Source organism: Chlorocebus sabaeus, chromosome 7 (assembly GCF_047675955.1).
Source record: "Chlorocebus sabaeus isolate Y175 chromosome 7, mChlSab1.0.hap1, whole genome shotgun sequence".
Taxonomy (NCBI): Eukaryota; Metazoa; Chordata; class Mammalia; order Primates; family Cercopithecidae; genus Chlorocebus; species Chlorocebus sabaeus.
In genome coordinates this window covers 57,204,605-57,228,192 of record NC_132910.1, presented here as the reverse complement: position 1 = coordinate 57,228,192, position 23,588 = coordinate 57,204,605, and the positions used below count along the sequence as shown (strand labels likewise).

Genomic DNA, 23,588 nt, shown 5'->3' with positions numbered 1-23,588 from the left:
ATCTCTGGGGCCTCTGAAATGCAGCAGGGACTTTAGTGGTATTTATAAATGGAAAAGCAGAAAAAGGAGGCAGCAGACAGGCTATTTCTAATTATAGCTACATTTGCATTTATAGCCACGCTATCTTTCACTTTCCTCATACAGATCAGAAACCTTAAATAACCCCAAGAAGGCTAAGTAATAAGATTTTTAGCAAATAACTTCCGTAACTTTGGAGACTATTTTAATACGGTATTTCACACAATCTTAGGGGTCACTAATTTGATCGTCAAAACTTCTTGTTGAATAAATAAAAACTTGCTAATTTCCAATTTGTAGGGTATAGATGCAGATGTGTATATGCTTTTGGATAGTCTTAGAATCTTTTCTTTTTGAAGGTCTCCAAACTCTGAAATTACTGCTTAGATTGTATCAATACTGATGAAAAAACCCAGCTGCTTCAGGGGAAGCAGCAAGTGAGTACTGTAGACACGATTTCTCCCTCTAATGTAGTTCTTAACTTGAGTGTGTACGGAAAATCACCGGAGGGGGCTTGTTAAAACAGCAGACCCTGAACTGGGCCACCAGAAATACTATTTTTTTTGGTCTGAGGCAGAGCATAGGAATCTACTTTTAATACACGATCTTGCTGGATCTGGCGCAAGGGAACTCACACACGGAAAAATATTGCCCTCACGTTATGAAAGGATTCAACATTATTCTCTCTTCTGAAAGATCATTGGCTTCAAAGAATAATTGAAAGTTAGAAACTTGGGTCTTTTACAGAACCAGGTAATATCTCTGCTACTCTTCTGGAATTAGTCTTGAACTGCAGCCACCGTGAAAGCTTCTGGTGTTATTTAAATTAATTCTTGTATTGTTATTAAACTTTCCACATGGTTTTGTTTATCTCCTCAACTAGAGTTTGTGTTTCTGGGAGGCAAGAACTATGCTTATATATTTTTAAAAAATATTTTCAACATTATTTAGCACTCTTATTAAATATTTATTAGGCCCCCAATAAACATATTGCAATTTTGGTTAAAAAAACAGCCTAAATTGCTTTAAAATCCACGTTAACTTCTGAGGCATGAAGCCACCTCTCTCATGGATATTGCTTCGAACAAAGATTTCCAATATCGCCTTGTACAGGATAAAATGGAGGCCACACCTAGTATTTATTAGAAATTGGAAACTGAACTTGGGCTGCGTTATCTAGCCACAAGGAAAAGGCAGAAAGACAGTAATAGCTTTGACTGATTACTTGGCAAGGGAAACCAAGCCCTTAGGGTGTTCCAGTCTCTCTTTGGCCTATAAACCTGTTTGAAAACCTGTTTCTCAGAATTTAAAGCTTAGCTCGATTGAGGTCAGTATTATAGTAATGTCAATAACTCTACTGCCCTCAGCCTTCAGGCAGACCAGTACGATCCATCATTAACTTTATTTTCATGGAAAGGCAACTTTTGGAAAAATAGCTCTAACTTCAGCTATTTTATTTGATTTTCTTTCCCTTAAGAAATAGTTGTGCCAATATTGCTTCTTTCAGATTTTTTGCTTTCTAAACTTTAACACCTTCCAGTGCCTGCAACTGTTACCTAAAATCAGAGTAGCTCTAAACACAAAATTCGGGGCATGGCCAGGGGAATTACCTGAAACTTGCAGAAAAAGACCGAATAAGCCATTGGGTCTGAAAATAATTTTCAGTAACTGAGACTTCATGAGGTTCTGAAATTGCCTCTGCCTTTAGTTGCTTTTTGGAGATATGATACTGGGCTATACTGCCTAGTGGAATCTTCTGGCAGTGTCTATTTCTTTCTCTTAAAAGTTAAAAGCTTAATGAATAATAAACTGATGTCCTTTCCTCTCTGAACAGACAGCTCCACTCCTGGTGAACAGTTAGAAGCACATGCTCAAAGTAGATGCACCACATTCTTTTCAGGCAAGGACCTCCATCCCCAGGGCTGGCTTTGGGGGGTGGTGATCAAAGGTGCTAAATGTTCACTTGTGACATTTCTCCTCTTGGTTCTAGAACCTGAAGAAGGACAATGGCTCCAGCTTTTATTGGATCAGATCTTGCCACTTGTTGAAGGTAGGAAAGGCGTTAGTTCAAACCCAGGATAGCACCATTTCCTTTCTTACCCAAAGGATAAAACACCTGAATATGTAGATGACTGTGCTTCTAATATGTGAATTTATTAAAATGAACACAACTTCAAACTTGAATGTTTCTCTGAATTGATATGCTAACACTGAACTAAACTGAAAATAGTGAGAAATAATTAACTGGAGCTACTTGTTCATTACATCTTATATTTAAGACTTACCTGATCATACTGAGTTCCTTTGGGCAGAGTCTAAGTCTTATTTACTTTTGTATTCTTAGCACCCAGAGCTACGCTTGGCACAGCACAAACACTAAATAAATGCTTAAGATTTGGTGACTTGAATTCTTTTCCATGGCATGAATGGTTTAAAACCGCAGTAATTAAAATTTAATGACCAGTAGAGTAATTAAAATTTAATGACCAGTAGAGGGCAATAAAGTTGAGATTTTATTTATTAAAAAAAAAATCCAATGGGCTCATTTTAAACTCACTTTCAGACCCAGTTCTAGCCTGAAACTCTTCCTCCAGAGTATTATCATGATTTCTCTTTAATGCAGCTAAAAACCTCTTGTACCACATTAGGATCCCCATCCCAGTCCCCATTAGGGATCCCTCTTTCCCCCACCACACAGAGTAAACTGGGGAGGTGTGCTACAGGATCGGACGGGTGTGCACTGACTTATACACCACAGCTCTCTGTGGTTAATTCCTGGTCTAATCAAAATTATTTGACAGTGGATTCTACTTAAAAATGAGAGTTTGTAAGAGAGCCACTGGGTAAGATGTGGAGTATGGCAGTGATTTTGGCTTTAAGTTTCATGTGGTAGGAAACTGCATATTCAGTAAGATACCGATTCCATTTAAAAGAATCAATCCAAGCACATACCCACACTTATGCATATAAATAATATCAGAAGAAAATTATTACTAAAAAAAAAATGGTTAATAGTGAAATAGCAAGGGGTTTTTATCTTACAAATACTTTCTTATATTTTTCAGATTTTCACAGTGAATAGATATTTTCTCTAGAAAAGAAAAAGTACATAGTGTAGCACCCCCAGCAATGTTTTAGAGATGAGAAAGGGGCCGGGCGCGATGGCTCAAGCCTGTAATCCCAGCACTTTGGGAGGCCGAGACGGGCGGATCACGAGGTCAGGAGATCGAGACCATCCTGGCTAACACGGTGAAACCCCGTCTCTACTAAAAAAATACAAAAAACTAGCCGGGCGAGGTGGCAGGCGCCTGTAGTCCCAGCTACTGGGGAGGCTGAGGCAGGAGAATGGCGTAAACCCGGGAGGCGGAGCTTGCAGTGAGCTGAGATCCGGCCACTGCACTCCAGCCCAGGTGACAGAGCGAGACTCTGTCTCAAAAAAAATAAAAATAAATACACAAATAAATAAATAAATAAATAGAGATGAGAAAGGAAGGCATGAGTAATTGTTATGAAACTCACTTTAGCAAGGCCTGACTTGTCTTCACCAGTCTCCCCACAGTAAGTTTGGGGAAAGAAGACAGCCATGCAGAGAGTCGTAGGCCATTCCACTAACTGCATTAACCCATGTGCTCCAGTGGTCACAGGGCCACATGTTATCTCATATACTCCTTGAACTACGTGGGGCCAGGCAAGCTACAATAGCTTTAAGAAGAGGCTTTTCTTCCACATTTTATATTTTGATATTGCATTTTTCAATCTCTGCAGAGCTCTAAATCTTCTCCCATGTTATTTTTAGTGATTCTCACAGGGGGAAAAAAAAAGTCAATCAGGGCTTCTGGCATGTCAGCTTTTTATAAAGGGAATGCAAAGCAGAGCTCCCAGCAAGCCTCATAAAACATAGGATTTATGGGAGATCTTTCATCTACACCCATTTAAAATGCTCCCTGCTGGGTGACTGAGAGGAGATGGGAATCATCATTTGAAGAGGCCTTACTTTAAGGACTGGATACGGTGGCTCAAATGTTCCTTCAGCTCTTCTTCCTTTTCATAGGACTCCAGTATACTATGTGCTTCATCATGTTGATAGCAGTAAATTTTATAAATATCTTCCAGTGGCCCTTTAATCTGCAAGAATACTTCTCCTGATAAATGCAAAACAAAGGCAAAATGACATCATCTGACAAAGCTGGCACTTCCCATGATTATTTTCAACAATGTCGACTCATGTCAAAAAGTTGGACGGGAACTACTTTATCCCCAGGTTATTCAGGAAGCGTGGAAAACATTGAGTGATTTTTTTTTTTCCTTTTCTTTCTTTTCCTTCCTTTTTCCTTCTCTCCCTGCTTTCCTTCTTTGCTCCCTCTCTTTTTCTGTCTTTTCTTTTTTTTTTTTCTTTTATAAAACAAAGGATGAACAAGTTATCAGAGATGCGCAACAAAAGAAAGGTGGTTTTCTCAAAGGTGACTTTACATACAAGGTCGATGTGCAGAATTGTGGTTAAGAGTTGCAGTGTGGCCAGGTGTGGTGGCTTACGCCTATAATCCCAGCACTTTGGGAGGCTGAGGTGGGCAGATCACGAGGCCAGGAGTGTGAGACCAACCTGGCCAATACAGTGAAACCCCGTCTCTACGAAAAATACAAAAATCAGCCAGGCGTGGTGGCAGGTGCCTGTAGCCCCAGCTACTCGGGAGGCTGAGGCTGGAGAATCGCTTGAACCTGGGAGGCAGAGGTTGCAGTGAGCCGAGATCGTGCCACTGCACTCCAGCCTGGGTGACAGAGCAAGATTCTATCTTCAAAAAAAAAATGTTGCATTTTAGAGTTGGTGTGTATGGATTTGAGTCAGGCTGTGCTACAGACTGGCATTGTGACTTGAGCAAGTTGTTTTAACTCTTTAAACCTGATGACACCAATATACTCAATTTCAGAAAGTCATTGTAAAAATTAAAAGAGGTGGTATTTGTAAAGTTCAGAGTATAGTAAATACATATGAAATGCTCAAAATGAAGCAGTTTTTTATTAATTTATAAGAGATACAGAAGGCAAAATTTCAGGTGTTGGGTAAGTTATTTTTCAATATTTACTGCACTAATATTTCCTGAGGCTCTCTCAAGGGCACGCAGTGGAGTTTAGAGAAATGAAATATTTCCTTCTATGTGATAATAAAAAAGGTCATATTTTAAAAATAAGTTTAATACTGTGAACCAAGGTTATGACTGTATATTCATAAAGCAACTTAGGCTAATTGTATCTAGGCATTTAATGAATCCTTTTTGATATTATGATAAAATAGGGTCTATAACTGGTGGCTAAAGTAGATATTGGGCAATAGTTTGATTTGATCTCACACTTCATTGCTTAAAGATGAGTACTATGCATCCACTACTCGATCCAGCACAATACATTAAATTATTTGGCAGATACCCAAGAAATATGTGACAGGGTCAGCTCTCAAAACATTGCAAATTTGAGATTGATAATGACTTGGTGGCTGAATTAATTGGGATGGCTGAATAGATTGACAGTGATCTGGACCTATTAATCTGGACCTATTATAGTTAACAGGAGTAACTCATTCTTTCCACAGAAATAAAAGTGCCCTTAATATTTTCAACATGTTTTTCACACATTAACTTCCTACTTGCATGAAGAGATAAGAGGTTACTTATCCATATTAATTAAGGATGAATAAATCTGAGTTTGAAAGAAATAAATGATTTCCCCAAAGTCCTGTCTAGAGGTGGAAAGGCAGAATTAGAGGCCATAGTCTTATTTTTCCCTTGGATTTTAGCACGTACCCCACTCCAGCTACCCAATTCAGAGCTTTGCTGAGCACTGTATGAGGTGATGCACTTGGAAAGAACACTAAACTTGAAATCAGAAACAATTTAGGGTTTGTGTGGGGAAATTGGAATGACTTTTCAAAATTTCAGTAGCTTTTAGGGTACAAGTGGTTTGGGGTTACATGGATGAATTATACAATCAGAGAATGATTTTTTAAATAAATTATTTGAGTTTTAGTGCCTTCATTTTATTTGTAAAATAAAAATAATAGTTAGCTATTGAGATTCATTTGAGAATGAAATGGGATGATAGATATAAAAAGTGCCCACCACTTACTAGTTGCTCAAGAATTGTCATTTGTCTCTTAAGGTTGCTTTGCTATCTCTAGAATTAAAAGACTAACACCTTTAAAGCATCACATTCTTTTCTAAGTTATTTACAGCCAATAAAAGATTTTTCCTTTTCATTATGTGGGATTTTCCTGTGATTATATGATTATGGTTAGACTCTGAGGTAACGTGAAATAATGTGCACACATGCGAGTGTGTGTGTGTGTTTATGTGTGTGTGTGTTTTAAGGGTTTTTGTTTGTTTGTTTTAGTAGTGCTTTTTGGGGGCCTATAAGAAAACTCAATAACTGTGATCATCTTTGGAGCTGAAGGATACAGGATTCTTGTTTTGTTTCTAATATTCTAGAGTTCATCCTTCAACTAGTGTAGGTCATATAGATTTGTTCTTCAAGACTGATAACAACACAAACAGTAAGAAATATCAAGTAGAGGAAAGAAAACAAAATAGGACTGTGACTGAATTTAGGGTTGGGCATAAGATGAAGGTAGTCTCCCAGTAGTAGAACTAGGTAGCAAATGAGAACTAGTGGCTTTGGCTGGGAGGGCTCAGAAGTGGGACTGGTGACAGGCTTAGATCACATACTTAGCTGGACACTCAGCAGCAAGTCGACAACAGTGGACCTTCATACACACAGACCAACACAAGATGAAGCTGTAAATAAGTGTGCTCACTATAAAGAAGCTAAAAGCAGAGACTAAAAGAAGGTAAGGACAATCTCACAAATCCACAAGGTGATCAAATCAGAAAGTCAAAAAACAAGAACTAAAACACTTGTCTTACTACACAACGAACCCACTAATTGCAAATTCTCTTGAATTTTCTTTAACAGGAGTGGTCTAGTTTGAAAGAATTTATAGCTCTTCCTTTAACAGAAGAATCTTTTTTTTCCCCCTCTTTTCCAAGTAAAATTCTGTTGAGGCTCTAATAATAATTATTAAAGTTAAAAGATATTTAAGTACTCTAATTGAAAGTCACTTATTCACCCAAAGGCCAACTACAACACTGCCAGGCAGAATATTTTATTTCCCTCCCAGCCCTACCAATGTATTCTGCTTCATAATAGTGCAGATGAAGCAGTGTGTCTTGCAGCAAAAAGTGATTCTGTTTCCACGGTAACATAACTCTCGGCTGCGTTTCTTTAGTGGTGAAGGACAACTGCTCTGTCTAATGTATGTGGGTTTGAGGGGATGATTAGGAGCAGAGAAGGGACTAAGCCAAGACCATTAAAGGTAATTTCACTTGTGGTTGCCTGTCACAAAGGCGCCAGAATCCTATAAAATAAATAAAACTAACGTGTTCTTCTTTTTAAAAATTCTACAACCCAAGAATTTCTGCACTGGCATCCCCAAAAAGCAATTGCCATGCAAAGGAGAAAAAGAAATGCACCCTTTTAAATCTCCTTAGTTACCTTCTTTAAAAATAACTTCCCAAAATATTGATATTATGTCTGAATATCATGACTCCTGTGTTTCAATTTGTTTCCTTTACTGATGTGAATAAACATACGCTCCTCTTTCTATTTCCATACCCTCACGTGCAGCCCTGACATGTGCCATACCAAACCAGGTGGCCTCTATAGTATTGTAATCCTGCTCCAAGATGAATTTCCCCTGCAGGTAAGTAAACAAGGGTAAAATCAGTGATTTTCAAGAGATCTCCTTATCCCAGGTTTTGTTTAGGAAACTGCCATGAAAGGGAAGAAGCAGTTGTGTTCCTCAGTTCATCCTTTTTTGAAAATTACTGGATGATCATCATGCACCAAACACTTTGGTAGGTACTGTAGATATAAAGAACCAACTCTTCCTTCAAGGAAATTATACAGGGTACCAAGGGAGAGAGAGAAGACTGAACTTTCATTTACCATACTATGTGAAAAGTAAATAAAGTACAGAGGGGCACCTATTCAGCCCTTGGGGAGCTTTGAGCAATGCTCATAACAGTGTACTCTTGAAATAGGACCTCTGAGTGAGTGCAAAAAGCAAGGAGATAGTTGTACAGAGTAAGGTCTGTTCAGAAAATTGGAATGATCTAGTGTGGCTGGATGGGACCATGTCTGCGAGGAAGTTCCAGAAGGGACTGCAGAGGTGGACTGGGGCCAGATCATGAAGAGCCTTGTGCCACATTAAGGAGGTGGAACTTTCACCTGAAAGTGATGGGGAAGCACCAATGGATTTTAGGCAAGTGACCAGATTGTGTTTTAGAAAAACTATTCTGGTAGTTATTAGTATGAAAGATGGAATTTCAGGGAAGAGTTGGTGAGATTGAAGAAGATAAACAAATTGAAAGGTTTCTATAATAATAAAATAAATAGACAATGAGGGACTAAAACAGAAAGTTATTGCAGTTAAGAGAGAGTGCACTAGAGTCGACTGCCTGGGTTCAAATCCTGGTTTTACCATTTACTCGACGTGTGACGGTTGGGAAAGTTACTTATCTGTTCCTTAATTTCCTCATCTGCAAAATGGAGATAATAATAATAGGGTTGTTTGCAGGTTAAATGAGTCAAAATATGTAATATATTTGCATCAGTAGCTGGCATATGCAAATGCTCAATAGATGTTAGCTATAACTACAGCAAAGCGAAAGCAAGGAGGATGCAGAAGAAAGGGAGAAAAATGGACATTGAACATGTGTGAGAGATGATTCCAGGCATATTCCAGAATTGTGGTTTAAGTGACCATGTGGGTAGACACTGATGGTGTAACAGAGTTTAATGGGAAAGATGATGAGTTTAACTTCAGATGTACTGAGTTTGAGTTTCTTATTGTATATTCAAGCAGAGAAACCCTTTAGGAAATTGGATATATGATCTAGGATTTAAGAAAATAGTATCTTGGACAGAGATGTAGGTTTGTAAAAATTGGGTAGTACAAGACGTGAATTTATGTGGTCATGCAAGAATGTTCACAGAGTGAGAAGAAAAGAGTACCTGAGGACCAGATGCTGGCAAACACCAACACTGCAGACAGTAGAGAAGGAAAAGAGACTGCAGAGAAGCCTGAGAAGGCATAGCCACAAAGAAGGATCAGCGTGAGGAAGGACAAGAACAAAACAGTGAGAAATACTGCCAAGATTGACTAAGTTGGTGGGGTTCTGGGTGACAGAGCTTTGCTAGTTGTCTCCTCATGGTCATAATCGGCTTCCAAAGAAATAGAAGTTTTGGCTGCCCCAAATCAAAATGACATTTCCCATCCTCCCATCCAATTGATGTGGTCATATAATTAAAGCCCACAATGGGATATAAATGAAAGTGTCCCATGACAATATCCAGGAATTTTCCTCAAGAGGCAGATGACTCAGTCTTTATGCTGCCTTCATCTTTGTCTCCATCTGCTTCCTAGGATTTGGATACTATTAATACCTTTACTTTGTCCATGAATATAACGGCCACTTCTTGGTGAGTGGAGCTGTGAGCTGGAAGGAGCTTGCATCCCAGAGCACCTCGTGGAGTAGAGCTGCCATACAGCTCCAGAACACATGCCTTCGAACTTCTACACATAGAGAAATCAACATCTGTCTTATTATGTTTGTAATGTTTTGTTTTTGTTTTCTCTTTCTCCCAGCTGAACTTAATTCTAATCAACTCACTGTGTTTTGTTTTGTTTTCTCTTTGACAGGAAAATATTTTGGGAGAAATCCTGATGAGTTAAGGCCCCCTCTATACTATCCATTTTTACATTTCGTTTAAAAATTCTATGAAAATATGACATGAACTGTTAGTTATGGAGGATTTAAAGTTGGATGTTGCTTGTATTAACAAGAAAAACTATGCAGTAAGTTCAACTCTAAAAACCAACTAAGATGATGTTTACAAAAATCATTTTAGTTAAAATCTCAAGTATAAATTATGGCCTGAGGTATATTCTGAAAGAAAGTTACCTGTGGTTCTAAACAAAACTTGTTGTCAAGGCAGAGTATTTAGAATACAGAGAAGGGGGTGGGATGGAGAGAGGGTAGAGATGGCCCACTCTCCGGAAAGAAGGTCTGAGATCTGGGTGCAACAATACAGGCCTCTGACTGTCATTTCCCTGAGTGACACACACAGTTGAGTGAAAGTGCCATGACATGCCATCTCCAGTGAAAGAGGTTTCCTGGCAGCTTTCACCTCGAGTTCAAGGGCTGTTCCCCGCAGTCTGCTTATCCTCCTTGGATGGGAGCCCAGCCGCCATGACTAAACAAGGCAGTAGATTCACCAGCCCAAATGCCAGATCATCTGAATACTTTCTCCCTTTCTTTCCCAGCCTCATTCTGTTCCCCAAGGAGCATAAAACGAGGAGAGGAAGTGAGAAGAGAGAAACTGAAAGAGTAAATGCTGCTTGAACAAGCCACACTCCCTTGCCTTCAGTCTCATTTAGCTTCTACCTAGGCTAGGGGATGAAATTGGCTGCTGAGGATACCCAAGAGACCCTGGCTAGGGTTATAATATTCAAACCAAATACAGGTGGCAGGTGAGACATGCAGCCATGGGATTAAAACAAGTATATCCCTTGAGTATCAATTTTATTAAGATATTTGAAGGAAAAAATGCTGGTTTCCTAGAAGAGTAGACTGGAAAAATGACATGAATTCTTACGACAAAATGAGATTTCCAAGTTATTTCATGCCTATGGCTCTAGCTTCAGGTCATAATTCCACATTTCCTGGTGCTTATGATATTTCTCTTTTGATATCAAGAATATTTTGGTAATTTTTTTTTCAAAAGCACAAGAGTAAGATAAGTTCAGAAAAAAAATGTGTCCATTCAATTTGACAATTCTGAGGTCCCTGGTGATATGGTAATAGCATTTTTAGAGGACTGGGTTTACGAGGGAATGAGAGATGAGGAAGTAGGACCAATGAAGGGAGCTGGACCCTAAAGAGAGAAACAGAGAAAGGAAAGAAGCAGAGTGGAGGATGGGGACCTGTCATGGTCATCTCTGTGTCCAGTGCCAGGGAGGACAATGTCTTAATTGTGGTGAGGCTCTCAAAGAAGGGGCCATTCTGAAGCTAAGGTGGCATCCACCCAGCACATCTGGCCATGGGAGGTGGCTAGCAGCTGAGCAGGACAAACTGGGGGATGCTAGTGGGCTGTGGAGAGGGTCAGTGTTGGAGAGGAAAGAGCTCTGGCCTGTATTTGGAACAGCTAGAGTCCCTTCTGACTGTGTCCAGAGTTACTAATAATGTAAATTGGGCAAATCAGCCCTTACTGTTTTTGTCTCAGTAATGGAATAGATGCCTTTAATTATTAGTCCAGCTCTAACATTCACGAATACAGCTGTATATTTTGATGATAGCTCACGGTCTCTTCCTGAACCTTGGTTGACTTCCTAGACACTAACTCCAGGTCGGGATTCTTTAACAACTGACATCTTGAGGCAATATTGGTTCTCTGAGAAAGTGAAGGTTTTAGCTGGCTGGATCAGGAAAAGGTACAGTAAGTTTTTTTAATGTAAGGTTGATAACACTGAGGAAGATCGTGTCTTAGACCAACTCATGATTTTCCATTTATCTTGTTTTAGTGAATACCTCTCTTGAGAAAGCTTGCCTCTTCTGCAGCTAGTTACTCTATATTACCTAGCAGCCTCTGGAAATGGTACTGACTGTTGACATTGACATTTGACAGTGACATTGACCACAGACAGACTTAGTGATGACAGTTACAACGATCATCTCCTGTTCCCTCTGTGTGCCAGCCAATGCACTGCACACTTACTATTATCTCTGATTTCATCCATTCATTAAATAGTTATTAAAGACACTGTTCTGGGTGCTGGTGACACAACAGTTACAAAACAGACTAGAATTCCTTCCCTCATGGAGCATACATTCTGGAGGGGTTATGCCCAATGTTTGATATTTTCCTGCCATGGAAGTGTTGTTATCCCCATTGAAAAGATGAACAAATGCATGTGGAATCCATTGCTATTTACTTATCTGTTCTTCCTTCTTCCAAATGCATAGAATTTGGACTGGTAACACACCCAGTTAAAAATATTGACCTTTCCCCAAATCTCTGGTATTTAGATGGCCAAGCATGTGTGGAAAGGTGTGTTTGTGTGTGTATGTATGTGAAATGAAATAACATGTGTGCAAAATAGAATGAGATATATGTAGAAGTCACTGGAGAAATGGTTATATTCCCCCAAAATGAAAAAAACCTTCTGAAGAGGTAGTTTTGCTTCATTGCCTTTAGGAAGTGATGCCTGGAACTGGAGTAGCCATCTAAGGGATGATGCCAAAAGCCACATGCTGAGCATTGTGAAGGCAAGAGCTTCAAGGAGCAGCAAGCAGTTGCACTAGTCCTGGACTCGTGAGTTATGGATTTCTTGTGACGTGAGAGAAATAAGCCCCTTTTTGGTCAAACCCTTTTGAACAGGTTTCTATTACAGGCAGGCAAACGCAATCCTCACTGGCTCAAGTGACTTTGCTCACAGCCATCAAACTAGTGATGACAGCCAGGATTAAGACACAGATCTGTTTCACTTCAAAGGCCATGCTCTTTCCAGGCTATTGGGCACCTTCAAGGTCTGTTACTCTTTCTATGTACTTCTCATTTTAGCTTCCAGGAGGCTGGGAAAGTGTTCAGAAACTTACAGACTCTCACATTCTTTCCTGGGATTTAGAAATGTATTTCTGTGTGTATCTTGTGCAATATTTGACTTTTCACAGGTCCATTCAAATCTGACCTCAACTCTCCAGTACTCCTGGCACAGCTAAGCCACTGACTTCCACGCTTTTTACTAAGCCACCTTTATTTTATTTTTATTGTAAGAAATAAGTCCTAGCAGCACTGGGACCCATATTCACCCTGCTCAGGAGACTGGAAGTCCAACTCCCATATCACAGCCTGGTACCTGCTAACTGCTGATTTTTCTCTTTCTTATGAGGATTGGTGTATCCCTGATCCTGAAAACCCCATTTCCCCATTGCCATTTTCTCTGAAGCGGACAGCTTTCCTGTTACTTCCAACATCTGCATTCCGATCTTTCAACGGTTGCATCTGGGTGTCCCCCAAATCTCTGTACACATAATTTTGTCAAATCTTCATAAAAACCATATGGGATAGGTATTATTGCCTCCAGTTTCCAGATGAGAAACTGAAGTTCAATTAGGTTTTGTAACTTGCATGAGATCACACATCTAGCAACAGGACAAGCCAAAATGTAACCCAAGTCAACCTGATATTAAAACCCATGTGTTCTTAAACTCTACACTGCCATCTAAGTGGAAACAAGAGCCACATCTCATACTCCTATCTATAAAGATTGAAAACCCATTTCCTATCTAGACACTGTGCTTAAGTCAAGATTTTAAAATCCACTTTGTATCTTGGCATGACAGTACAGACAACTTCCTCAGAGCTCTCAGATCTGCAAACGTATGCCTCTGTGTTTAAACTTAAACCTTATCCAAACCCCAATGTTATTATTGAGTAAAATTTTCCTCCTCGTTTATCTAGGTATCAGGAAAATTCCCCCTTTGGCACTACAGCTGTGAATCACAAACTCTCATTTGTGCCATCTAAGGACAAAGAAATGGGACGCCTGTGCTTTTCATTTGTGATAACATAATTTTGGAAACATCTCACCAACAATCAGTTTATCTTATGGAATATAAGTGCTTTGGTAAAAGGTTTAGTAATGGAAATTGCCAGCGAACTCGTATCGGTGTGTCTACAACGTTTGGCTCAGAGAGGCCTTCTGGGCACTATGCTCCAGTCACACAGGGCTGCTGCTGTCCTTTTTCAGAATTTCCTGTACTCTTGCTTTGAGGCCTTTACCCTATTTCTCATTTAGAAAACCTTTTGCACCCAATCTCCACCTTTCTAAATCTTTCAAGTCCAAGCTCAAAAAACACCTTCCAAATCTAGTTTTCCCTCACCATTTGAGTTGAAATAAATTAATCTCTCATCTGTTAATCTGTATTAGTTAGCAATTACCGCAGGAAAAAAAAAAAAAAGAATCACTCCAAAACTTAAAAGCTTAAGACAGTAACTGTTCATTTGCTCACAATTGTATGGGTCAACAATTGGGCAGCGTTTAACTGGCATTGATGGGGTTTACTTCTATGTTTCCCGTCAGTTGGTGGACTGGCTGTGGGCCAGCTGGCCAGTCAACAAGGACCTTACTCTTAAGCCTGTGGCCTTGGCTGTGTTGCTTGGAATGGCTGGGCAGTTTGGGCCTCTCCCTTCACAAGCAGAAAGCAAAAGTGATAATGCTATTGTAGAACATCATTTTGCCTCATTTCATTGATCAAAGCAAGTTGCAAGGCCAACCCAGATACAAAGGGTAAGGATATTAAAATGAGACTCCAATTGATGCTTTTTCAAATATGGCCTCATTGTCCTAATTTTTTAAATAAAATTTTCTGTAATTTTCCTCAAAGTTGAAATTTTATGATTAGTGAATCTGGAAGTATGAATATCTTCAATTGAGTTTTCTCTGTAAATCATGCTTTTCAATTTTTTATTTTGAACTAATTTTTGATTTACAGAAAAGTTGAAAAAAATAGTGCAGATACTTTTCAAATACTCTTTACCCCGCTTCACCAATATTAACATCTTACATATCAAAATACGATTGTCAGAGAAGCAAAACTAACTCTAGATCTCTAGATAAAGGTGGCCCCTGCTAAGTTTCTCTTAGCACTGGTAAGAGAACTTAGTAAAGTTACCATGTTTCCCTTTGAGGTTAATAATTACTTGGGGAGAAAGTTTGAGAATATGAAAAGCATATTTTTCCTCTAACTTTCACCCAGTAAACATGACATCAATCAGTAGGTTTTGTCTGTAAGAGTTGACTGTGGTGTTTATGTAATGTGAATGTGATTTTCCATTTCCTTAGTTTTTCTTTTTTTTTTTTTTTTTTTTTTGAGACGGAGTCTCGCTCTTTCTTCCAGGCTGGAGTGCAGTGGTACAATCTTGGCTCACTGCAAGCTCCACCTCCTGGGTTCAAGCGATTCTCCTGCCTTAGCCTCCCGAGTAGCTGGGACTACAGGTGCGTACCACTCTGCTAATTTTTATATTTTTAGTAGAGTAGGGTTTCACTATGTTGGTCAGGCTGGTCTCGAACTCCTGACTGCATGATCCACCCACCTCAGACTCCCAAAGTGTTGGGATTACAGGCATGAGCCACTGCGCCCAGCCGTTCTTCTTTCTCTCTATATTTATTAATTAAAATCTGTAAGGAACAGCTGTCCTTTCTCCACATTTATTTATATGAGCAAGAACTCATTGATATTTCTGAGGGTTATAATTCAATATCAGCATATTTATTTAATACTGAAATTTGTAAACCATAATATTTAAAATTGAGAAAATACTTTATAAACAAAGAAATATCTATTGAACTCAGACAAAATTATGGTAAACAGAAACTTTTAAAATTCTTATTATCTATACATACTAAAACAAGTAAATATTTGAGCTGAAATATTTTCATTGGCATTATCTTTTTGCTTCCATTTGAACTGTTTTCTTTCATTCTCTCTCTCTCTCTTTTTTTTTTTTTTTGCAAAATAAAACTCACCTAATAAGTTGTTTCTATTTGTAATTTTGGAATATCTTCCCAAATGTAGAGACTGTGAAATCTGGTATAGAATATTACTTTATCCTACTAAAGAGGAGCTCCATCAAAGGCTTCTCTTCATAAGTCAGATTTTCCAAAGTATGATTATGGACTTTCAAAATTAAATATTTTATACATGAGCTCAGCTCTCATTGCTTATTTTTTTTTAACTTATTCCTTGTTTTCATAGGGATACATTTCAATGTCTTCCTATTTGCAATTTTGTTTTTAATAATTATTATTTGTAAAGATTAAAAATTGAAGTTGTTTTCTCCATTTGTTGAACACCTTAACTAAAGACTTCCAACTGATTTTTAATAAAATGCAATTCAATTTCAGAGGCCTTGTTTACAAAAATAGTCCAATGCCATGTTAGGACACTTTGGTTGATTTGTAAAGTGGTGCTTCAAAGAATCAAACATTTCCAAAGACTGATTGATGACCAGCAGGAAAGAGAGTGTATAGTGTCATACATAAGATTATTTTTAATTCAATATCAACTTTATTCTTCAGATATTGTTATTCACTCTAATTTTGTATATATAAAAATAAATGCAAATTTTCACTATAGTTTTTACTTCAATTAATAAATTCCACAGCTTCATCATATATGCACCAATCATTTTCAAGTACACGTCTGCTCTATAGATTTTTATTTTAATAAAATCATTGTTTTACTGTGATGCTGTGCTCCACTAATATTTGTGTTCATGTTATCATTTGCCGTCACAATGCTTAATTTTTAAGTTAAAGTGACAGTTGCATTTATAATAAGGTTAGACAATTCACCATTGACATGATAAACTTCTAAAAGCTTTCTTCGGTTCTGTGAATTGGATTTTTAAAATTTTAACTGCTATTGGAACTATTATTCGATTCATCTGCTCACACTGATATAAAACTGTCATCATTTAACTGTTTGCAGTACTCCTTTGCTAATGGTGCCAACTCATTAGTAACCATTGTTTTATATTTCTCATAGGCCTAAGGAAGCTCAGAATTAAAAATGAATGATATTAATTTAGGAAAACTGTTGTCTGACCTAAATGAAAAGTCGTGCTGCATGGAGTGATATGTAAACACACCTTAAGCAGCTGCAAGCATTTCATTACTTGCTTAGAGCACAGTCTTTTAAAAATAATGACTAAACCTTGACATAGATATTGCTGCTGCTTCAGCAGATTTCTATCTTCTGATCATCTATGGTCAATGATAGCATTGAGGACCCTTTGGTGGATGGTATTTTGTGTGTTATAGGCTCAGCAACTCTTGAGAAAAAGAAAATCAAAATTTTTCTAAAACATTGGTATGGTTTGGCTCTGTGTTCCCCCCCAAATCTCATCTTGAATTGTAATCCCCATGTGAGCACAGACAGGCCTGGGGGGAGGTGATTGAATCATGGGGGTGGACTTTCCCCTTGCTGTTCTTGTGATAGTGAGTGAGTTCTCACGAGATCTGGTTGTTTGAAAGTGCATGGCACTTCCCACTTAGCGTGATCTCTCTCTCTCTCTCTCTCTCTCCCCCCCAGTGTGAAGAAGGTCCTTGCTTCCCCTTTGTCTTCTGCTATGATTGTAAGTTTCCTGAGGCCTCCCAGCCTTGCTTCCTGTTAGGCCAGAAGAACTGTGAGTGAATTAAACCTCTTCTCTTCATAAATTACCCAATCTCAGGTAGTTCTTTATAGCAGTGTGAAAACAGACTAACACAAACATGAATATATTAAATTCTTGCTTCTGAAAAGGTTTATTTCAGAATGAAACATAACCAAAAAATTTGTAAAAGAGCTGTCAATTTATAACATGCAATAGGTAACCAAATTACCATAGCAAAAGCCTCTAGACACTCTGTAGCATGATTGCTCAGTCCCTATTTTCCATACATATTTTATTTACATCTATTCTGTAATAACGTGTAACAACGTGTCCCATTAACTCCATTGTTTGGCATCCTGATGGCTTCATGCCTCTCATAGGTCATGACATGGGCCACCCAGCATGGGTCATGACACAACTAGCTGCCACACCCAGTAAATGGCAGGGTCTGCAGCATCCAACACATCCACCACCACCAGAACAGGAAGGAGTTAGCAGTTTCTAGCTGTTCATATCCAAATAGCATAATTTAATCAGCCAGTTCCTAGCATATGGTAATTCAAAGAAAGATATAACTTTCCTTGAGACTAGAAAAGGTTGGCATAGGAAAGATGGACTATGTTTCAGAGTTCATCATGTGTTACAGTGAGAAATGTTAACTGCACATGCCTTACACTCCACTAAAAGAGATTGTGTCAGAAGTTGACATATGATGTAAAGGTCTCATAAAACCTCTTCTGATGCAACTAATAACAATAATAATTTTTTGAAAAGGAAAAGTCCATGACAAATGCTAAACTGGACTGAATGCTTACATAATACACTAAAATCAGTATGCTCTAGACAAACCACAATACATGGTCACCTTAAATCTGGAATTGTTTTTGACTTCAGCACATGAATCAACCACTTGTTTATGCTTTCCTCTACATTTCTCTTGAAATGACCCCCTTTTTAAAATTTTTCACTGCATCTTCCTTAGTCTCAATGCTTATTACCACATGCCTACATTTCTTATAATAACCTATTTACTAGTCTAGGACTCAGTTCCTCCTCTGCATTCTCTTCAGACCCACCATATTTTTCTTTCTCCAGAAACTTTTGTGTCTCATCACACCCTTGCTAGAAATATTTTAATGGCTCTTTATTACCTGTAAATTCCAAACTTCATTTCCAAGTGCTGCCAGTCCCTACTCTGCACTTTCAGATTCATTTCTCACTTCTTGCTTACATCAGTCCTTCAGTCCAGCTTGATCACTCTTCATTTCCTAAACACGCTTGGCATTTGACATTTGTTTGGCACTTGTTTTTCATACTGTCATTTCCATTTAGAATCTTCTCCTCAACGTGGACCCTATTGTTGAAATAGAACCTGTACTTTAAGCCCAAGTAACGTCTTCAAGAATCCTTCGAGTCCCCATCTAGAAATGTTCTCTTTATCCTCTGAGGTTTGCAGTAGTGTAGAAACTGTTTTGATGGTGTATTATACTCATACCTTCAATTCAAGAAGCTGTTTGGTTGAATGTTTTTGAAGGACAAAAATGAACTCTTTCACCTTTTGATACCAAGCGATGTCATACAATACCAAACCCTGTGAATATGCTGCTACTTCGTAACTATTCATTCATTAAATTAATAAATGAATGTCCAAGGAATTCACACTAATGAATTAGTGTGGTAATGAGTAGAGCTCTTCCTTCAGGAAATATTTTTGCAATTTGTTGGGAACATTTCATCACAAAGAACAACTGAATTTAAACCTGTCTGTGGAAGAAATCTTTCTGAGTGGGCGGGCCTTATTGCCCAGTCATTTCTTTCACTATATTTCATATCTATGACCAGCTTTGCTCATTAAACTTTGGTTCTCTATAAATATTAAACAAGACCAGTTTCATGCCATTTTTATAACTCTAACAAATAAAAGGTAACAAAGACATAATCAGTAAAGACATAAGGTGTTTGTGTGTAGTCTCTGTGTATGTTATCTCAAAGAAAGGATCTACATTAAACAAGTGGTTACTTATGGGGAAGACAGTGGCATTGGAGGGATATACGAAAGGAAATTTTACCATTACTGTATGTGCTCCTGAATTGTTTTCGTATTTTTGTAATGAGGTGTTATTTTATATTAAGTGTGAAATAAAGAAACGATAATTTAAAAAAACTCTTAGTCTACATGGCACTCTTTGCATGATGTCTTGAAGTGCAAACTGCCTTTATGGAATTCATAGCACTTATTCCCTTGGAAATTCCCAAGAAATGGAGAGCATACAAATTTGGCTCAATACTTTTCAAATTATATTTTCTGTTGTTACTTCTGAAATCTTACCAGAGTAAGAAAATAAATATATCTGATTGAGAGTAAAAACATAGTTGGAAGGTAAATAATATAGAAAAAAGGAAAGCATCAAAAAAGTAGAACTTGTGTAAATTTTTAAGAACTTACATTCCTTTAATAGTTTTACATTCCTCATGTAAGAAATTTATAATCTAAAAAGAAATTGATTCATGGGCATAAGATCTAAAAAACAGTGTGACGAAAAATCTGTAAAGCTATTAGAATATTTAAATAATTAATTCTTTAAGGATCAAGTAAGTGTTAGCCATTAAAAAATTACAGAACATCTGGAAAGTAAAGAGATTGAAAGATTGGAAATTAAAAAGCAAATGGTATGTTTTGTGCTACTGAGGGACTTCACAAATGGATATAAACCCATTTGAAAATAAATACAGAGTCTGTATAATTACAATGAGCCCAAATATGGGTTTAGCATTTATGTATCTCCTGGGAAGCATGGTGAGTCAGGAACAAAAAACCAAAGCAAAGGGAGGTTATTAAAAAATTATTTCCTGTTGTATTGTAGAACTCGAGAAGAGAATAAACATACCAATTACTTGCATGGCCGGTTCCACGTCTGTTGTGGCCTCTTCCAACAATGACAGCAGCTTGGCTGATATCTGATGCACGGACTCAATGTTGCTAAACAAGCTATCCACATCCAGCCTATCAATCTGAAGAAACAAAAAACATTGAGCTGATAGAGAAGCACTGTATTTAGGATGTTTTCTCCTGCTAAACAGTAAGCATTTTAAATGCCAGCCCATGCTGTCTCCATTAACCATTTCTGTTAACATTCTTATTTAGGAATTCTAGAGTGCAGTTTGCTTCCCCCCCTCCCCCCAAGAAATTGGGATGATGCATCTGTTACTTCTGTCTTTTTAAAAAACGTTGAAAATGTTTTGTGTTGAACATACATCTATATATTCCTATAACAACCAGAATGGGAAGATTTCAGCCTAATTGGTGTTAACTGCTCTCTATGAGGGTATGTAGTAGTGTGTAAGGATTTAGAATATTTTACTGCTTATACAGCAGAAGTCAGACCTTACCCGAGGCAAGTAACTATTTTCAAAGCTGGTTTTTAAACCACAGATGTTTGAAAAGTGATGACAAGTAGATGTGCTGGGTTGCTTTTTCCTTTTTTTTTTTTTTGCTTGATACAAATGTAAATGGAAATCATTAAATATATTTTACTAATTAACCATTCATTATATTTTATTATTTCATGCACACCCTTAACAACCAGTGTAATTATTCTTAGATCTTATAGCAAGTGTTTATAATAATTTATTTATTCATTTATTCATCCTTTCACCAAATATTTTCTGAGAAGCTTCTATGTACCAAGAATTACAAAAGAAGCCAGACTGTGTCATAGGTAGTGATTGGTTAGTAGAGGAATGGACAACTATCCTCAGCTATCTGAGTATGGTAAGATATGTGCTCTGATTTTGATGAATCTTTTTTGACATCATTCCCCTGAGTTTAAGTTGGATCTCCTTTCATAATCAAATAGTGACTGGTCAGGCCACAGCCATATTGGTGCAGACTCTACTGGGCAACATCAGGGAACAGGAGTAGGTGCCTTTTACTCACGACTTATTGTGAATGAGGTCATAGGTGGATAATTAATTCATTAATAATCAACTCATGGAGGAGTAGCACAAGTGAAAACCAGAGTTGCTGGCTTAAAGTCAGCTCAGCAAAGTTAGGGGTATGAAAGAGACAGAGAATTCAATTAAAGAAAATGTACCAAGAAATTAGGGGAATTAGGAACAAGGGATGTATGAGGGAGATCTGGAGGAATTCTGCAGACGAAGGCCAACAACTACAGCTTTTTTTCCATTATTTCAGACTCAGTTTCTTTAGGTGTGTGTGGGGTCTATTTAAGGGGTAAGGAAGAAAACAACCTGCTCATCTTTTTATCCCATCCCTTTTTGACATTATCTAATTTACTGTTCTCCATTTTAGACACCAGTATTATTTTGGTAAGGATATTCTATCATTGAACATGGAAGTATGACTTCACATTGCACCTTTCCAAAATGTGGTGACTATGTCAGTTATTTCTTATGCAATATGGTTTTTCTGTATACAAGTCTTTCAACAATCTTGGGAAATTTTTCACTTTCCCATCATTCATCCTGTCCTCAAGATAACTCACAGCCTCATTTGTAATCAAATTCATATGATCAATGCAAATCAAAACCACAATGAGATACCATCTCACACCAGTTAGAATGACGATCATTAAAAAGTCAGGAAAAAACAGGTGCTGGAGAGGATGTGGAGAAATAGGAACACTTTTACACTGTTGGTGGGATTGTAAACTAGTTCAACCACTGTGGAAAACAGTATGGCGATTCCTCAAGGATCTAGGACTAGAAATACCATATGACCCAGCCATCCCATTACTGGGTATATACCCAAAGGATTATAAATCATGCTACTGTAAAGACACATGCACATGTATGTTTATTGCAGCACTATTCACAATAGCAAAGACTTGGAATCAACCCAAATGTCCATCAGTGACAGACTGGATTAAGAAAATGTGGCACATATACACCATGGAATACTATGCAGCCATAAAAAAACAGATGAGTTTGTGTCCTTTGTAGGGACATGGATGCAGCTGGAAACGATCATTCTCCACAAACTATCGCAAGAACAGAATGTTCTCACTCATAGGTGAGAATTGAACAATGAGATCACTTGGACTCGGGAAGGGAAACATCACACACCGGGGCCTATTATGGGGAAGGGGAGGGGGAAGGGATGCCATTGGGAGTTATAACTGATGTAAATGATGAGTTGATGGGTGCTGACGAGTTGATGGGTGCAGCACATCAACATGGCACAAGTATATGTATGTAACAAACCTGCACGTTGTGCACATGTACCCTAGAACTTAAAAGTATAATTTAAAAAAAAAAAAGAAACTAAGCAGATGCCAGCACCACGCTTCCTGTACAGCCTGCAAAACCAATTAAATCTCTTTTCTTATAAATTAAAAAAAAAATTCATATGATCATATGCAGTGGTTTATTTCAATATAGGATGACAACTTTTAAAAAACTAATTTTATGTATTCTGAAATTGTCTATGATTCCATACTAATTACTACATTGTAATCACTATTAGTTCTTAGGGCCTTTAATCCAGCATCACAAAATGTTCCTTAAATGACCATTCACTTTAATAGGAGATGGCACATATGGTTTTTTGCTTGTAATCTAGAGAGGTTCAAGACTTTCAATTTCTATATTAGAAGGTACATTTAATATTATAGAAAATATTTAAAAGACACATAACAGTTATATGGATTTGGTTAATTATTATTTAATAATAAATTATTAACTAGTTAACATGAAATTGTCATTTAATAATACTTTACTATTATCAATGGCTCAAATGTAATATATCTCTGAGTACCACTGATTTAACACATTACTTATCCTAAAGAATTGCCTCATGTGTTGGGTATTAATTAAATCCACAAAGGTATAACTTTGAATAATTCAAGATGTTTTCCAAAAGTTGTATGTGAATCAAAGTTTTATAGATTGGTTTATTTCAAATTTACTGATTGTATATTTCTTAAAATCGTTTTTGAAATAAATCCTTCTAATATGTAAAATTTCAGCCCCTAATTTACTTGCTTTATAAGATAAACTATCAGCAGTTAAATCATGCAGTGTATCCCTGTTATTATTTCATTTTGCTGTGGAAACTTTATTCTGAGAAACTTTGAGTGTTTCATATTTATTATTTCATACATGACTCCATCTTCTTTGTAAAGGTTGAACCATCTTGAAGATACAGAAAATAATGCAGGATGAAGAGAGGAGCCATGCTCAAACTTATGCAAAAACTTCAGGGGAGAACTGGATTCAGAAACTGACCTTTTCATTCTATGCCTTCGTTCATTACCAGCAAATATTAATAATAGAATACTTTACTA

The 23,588-nt window shown here is 37.6% G+C and overlaps 1 protein-coding gene across 3 annotated transcripts in view; it reads right to left on the bottom strand.

The window, feature by feature from the left end:
• The window catches only part of ARHGEF38 (Rho guanine nucleotide exchange factor 38), a 124,155-nt gene that overhangs the window by 38,788 nt on the left and 61,779 nt on the right, over positions 1–23,588 (bottom strand). For all 3 annotated transcript variants that reach the window (XM_007999441.3, XM_073017529.1, XM_073017530.1), the window contains 2 exons: positions 20,172–20,295; positions 4,013–4,160 (listed from right to left, as the gene is read on the bottom strand). In XM_007999441.3, coding sequence (XP_007997632.3) covers positions 4,013–4,160; positions 20,172–20,295 — 272 coding nt within the window. The remainder of the gene's footprint in view (positions 1–4,012; positions 4,161–20,171; positions 20,296–23,588) is intronic.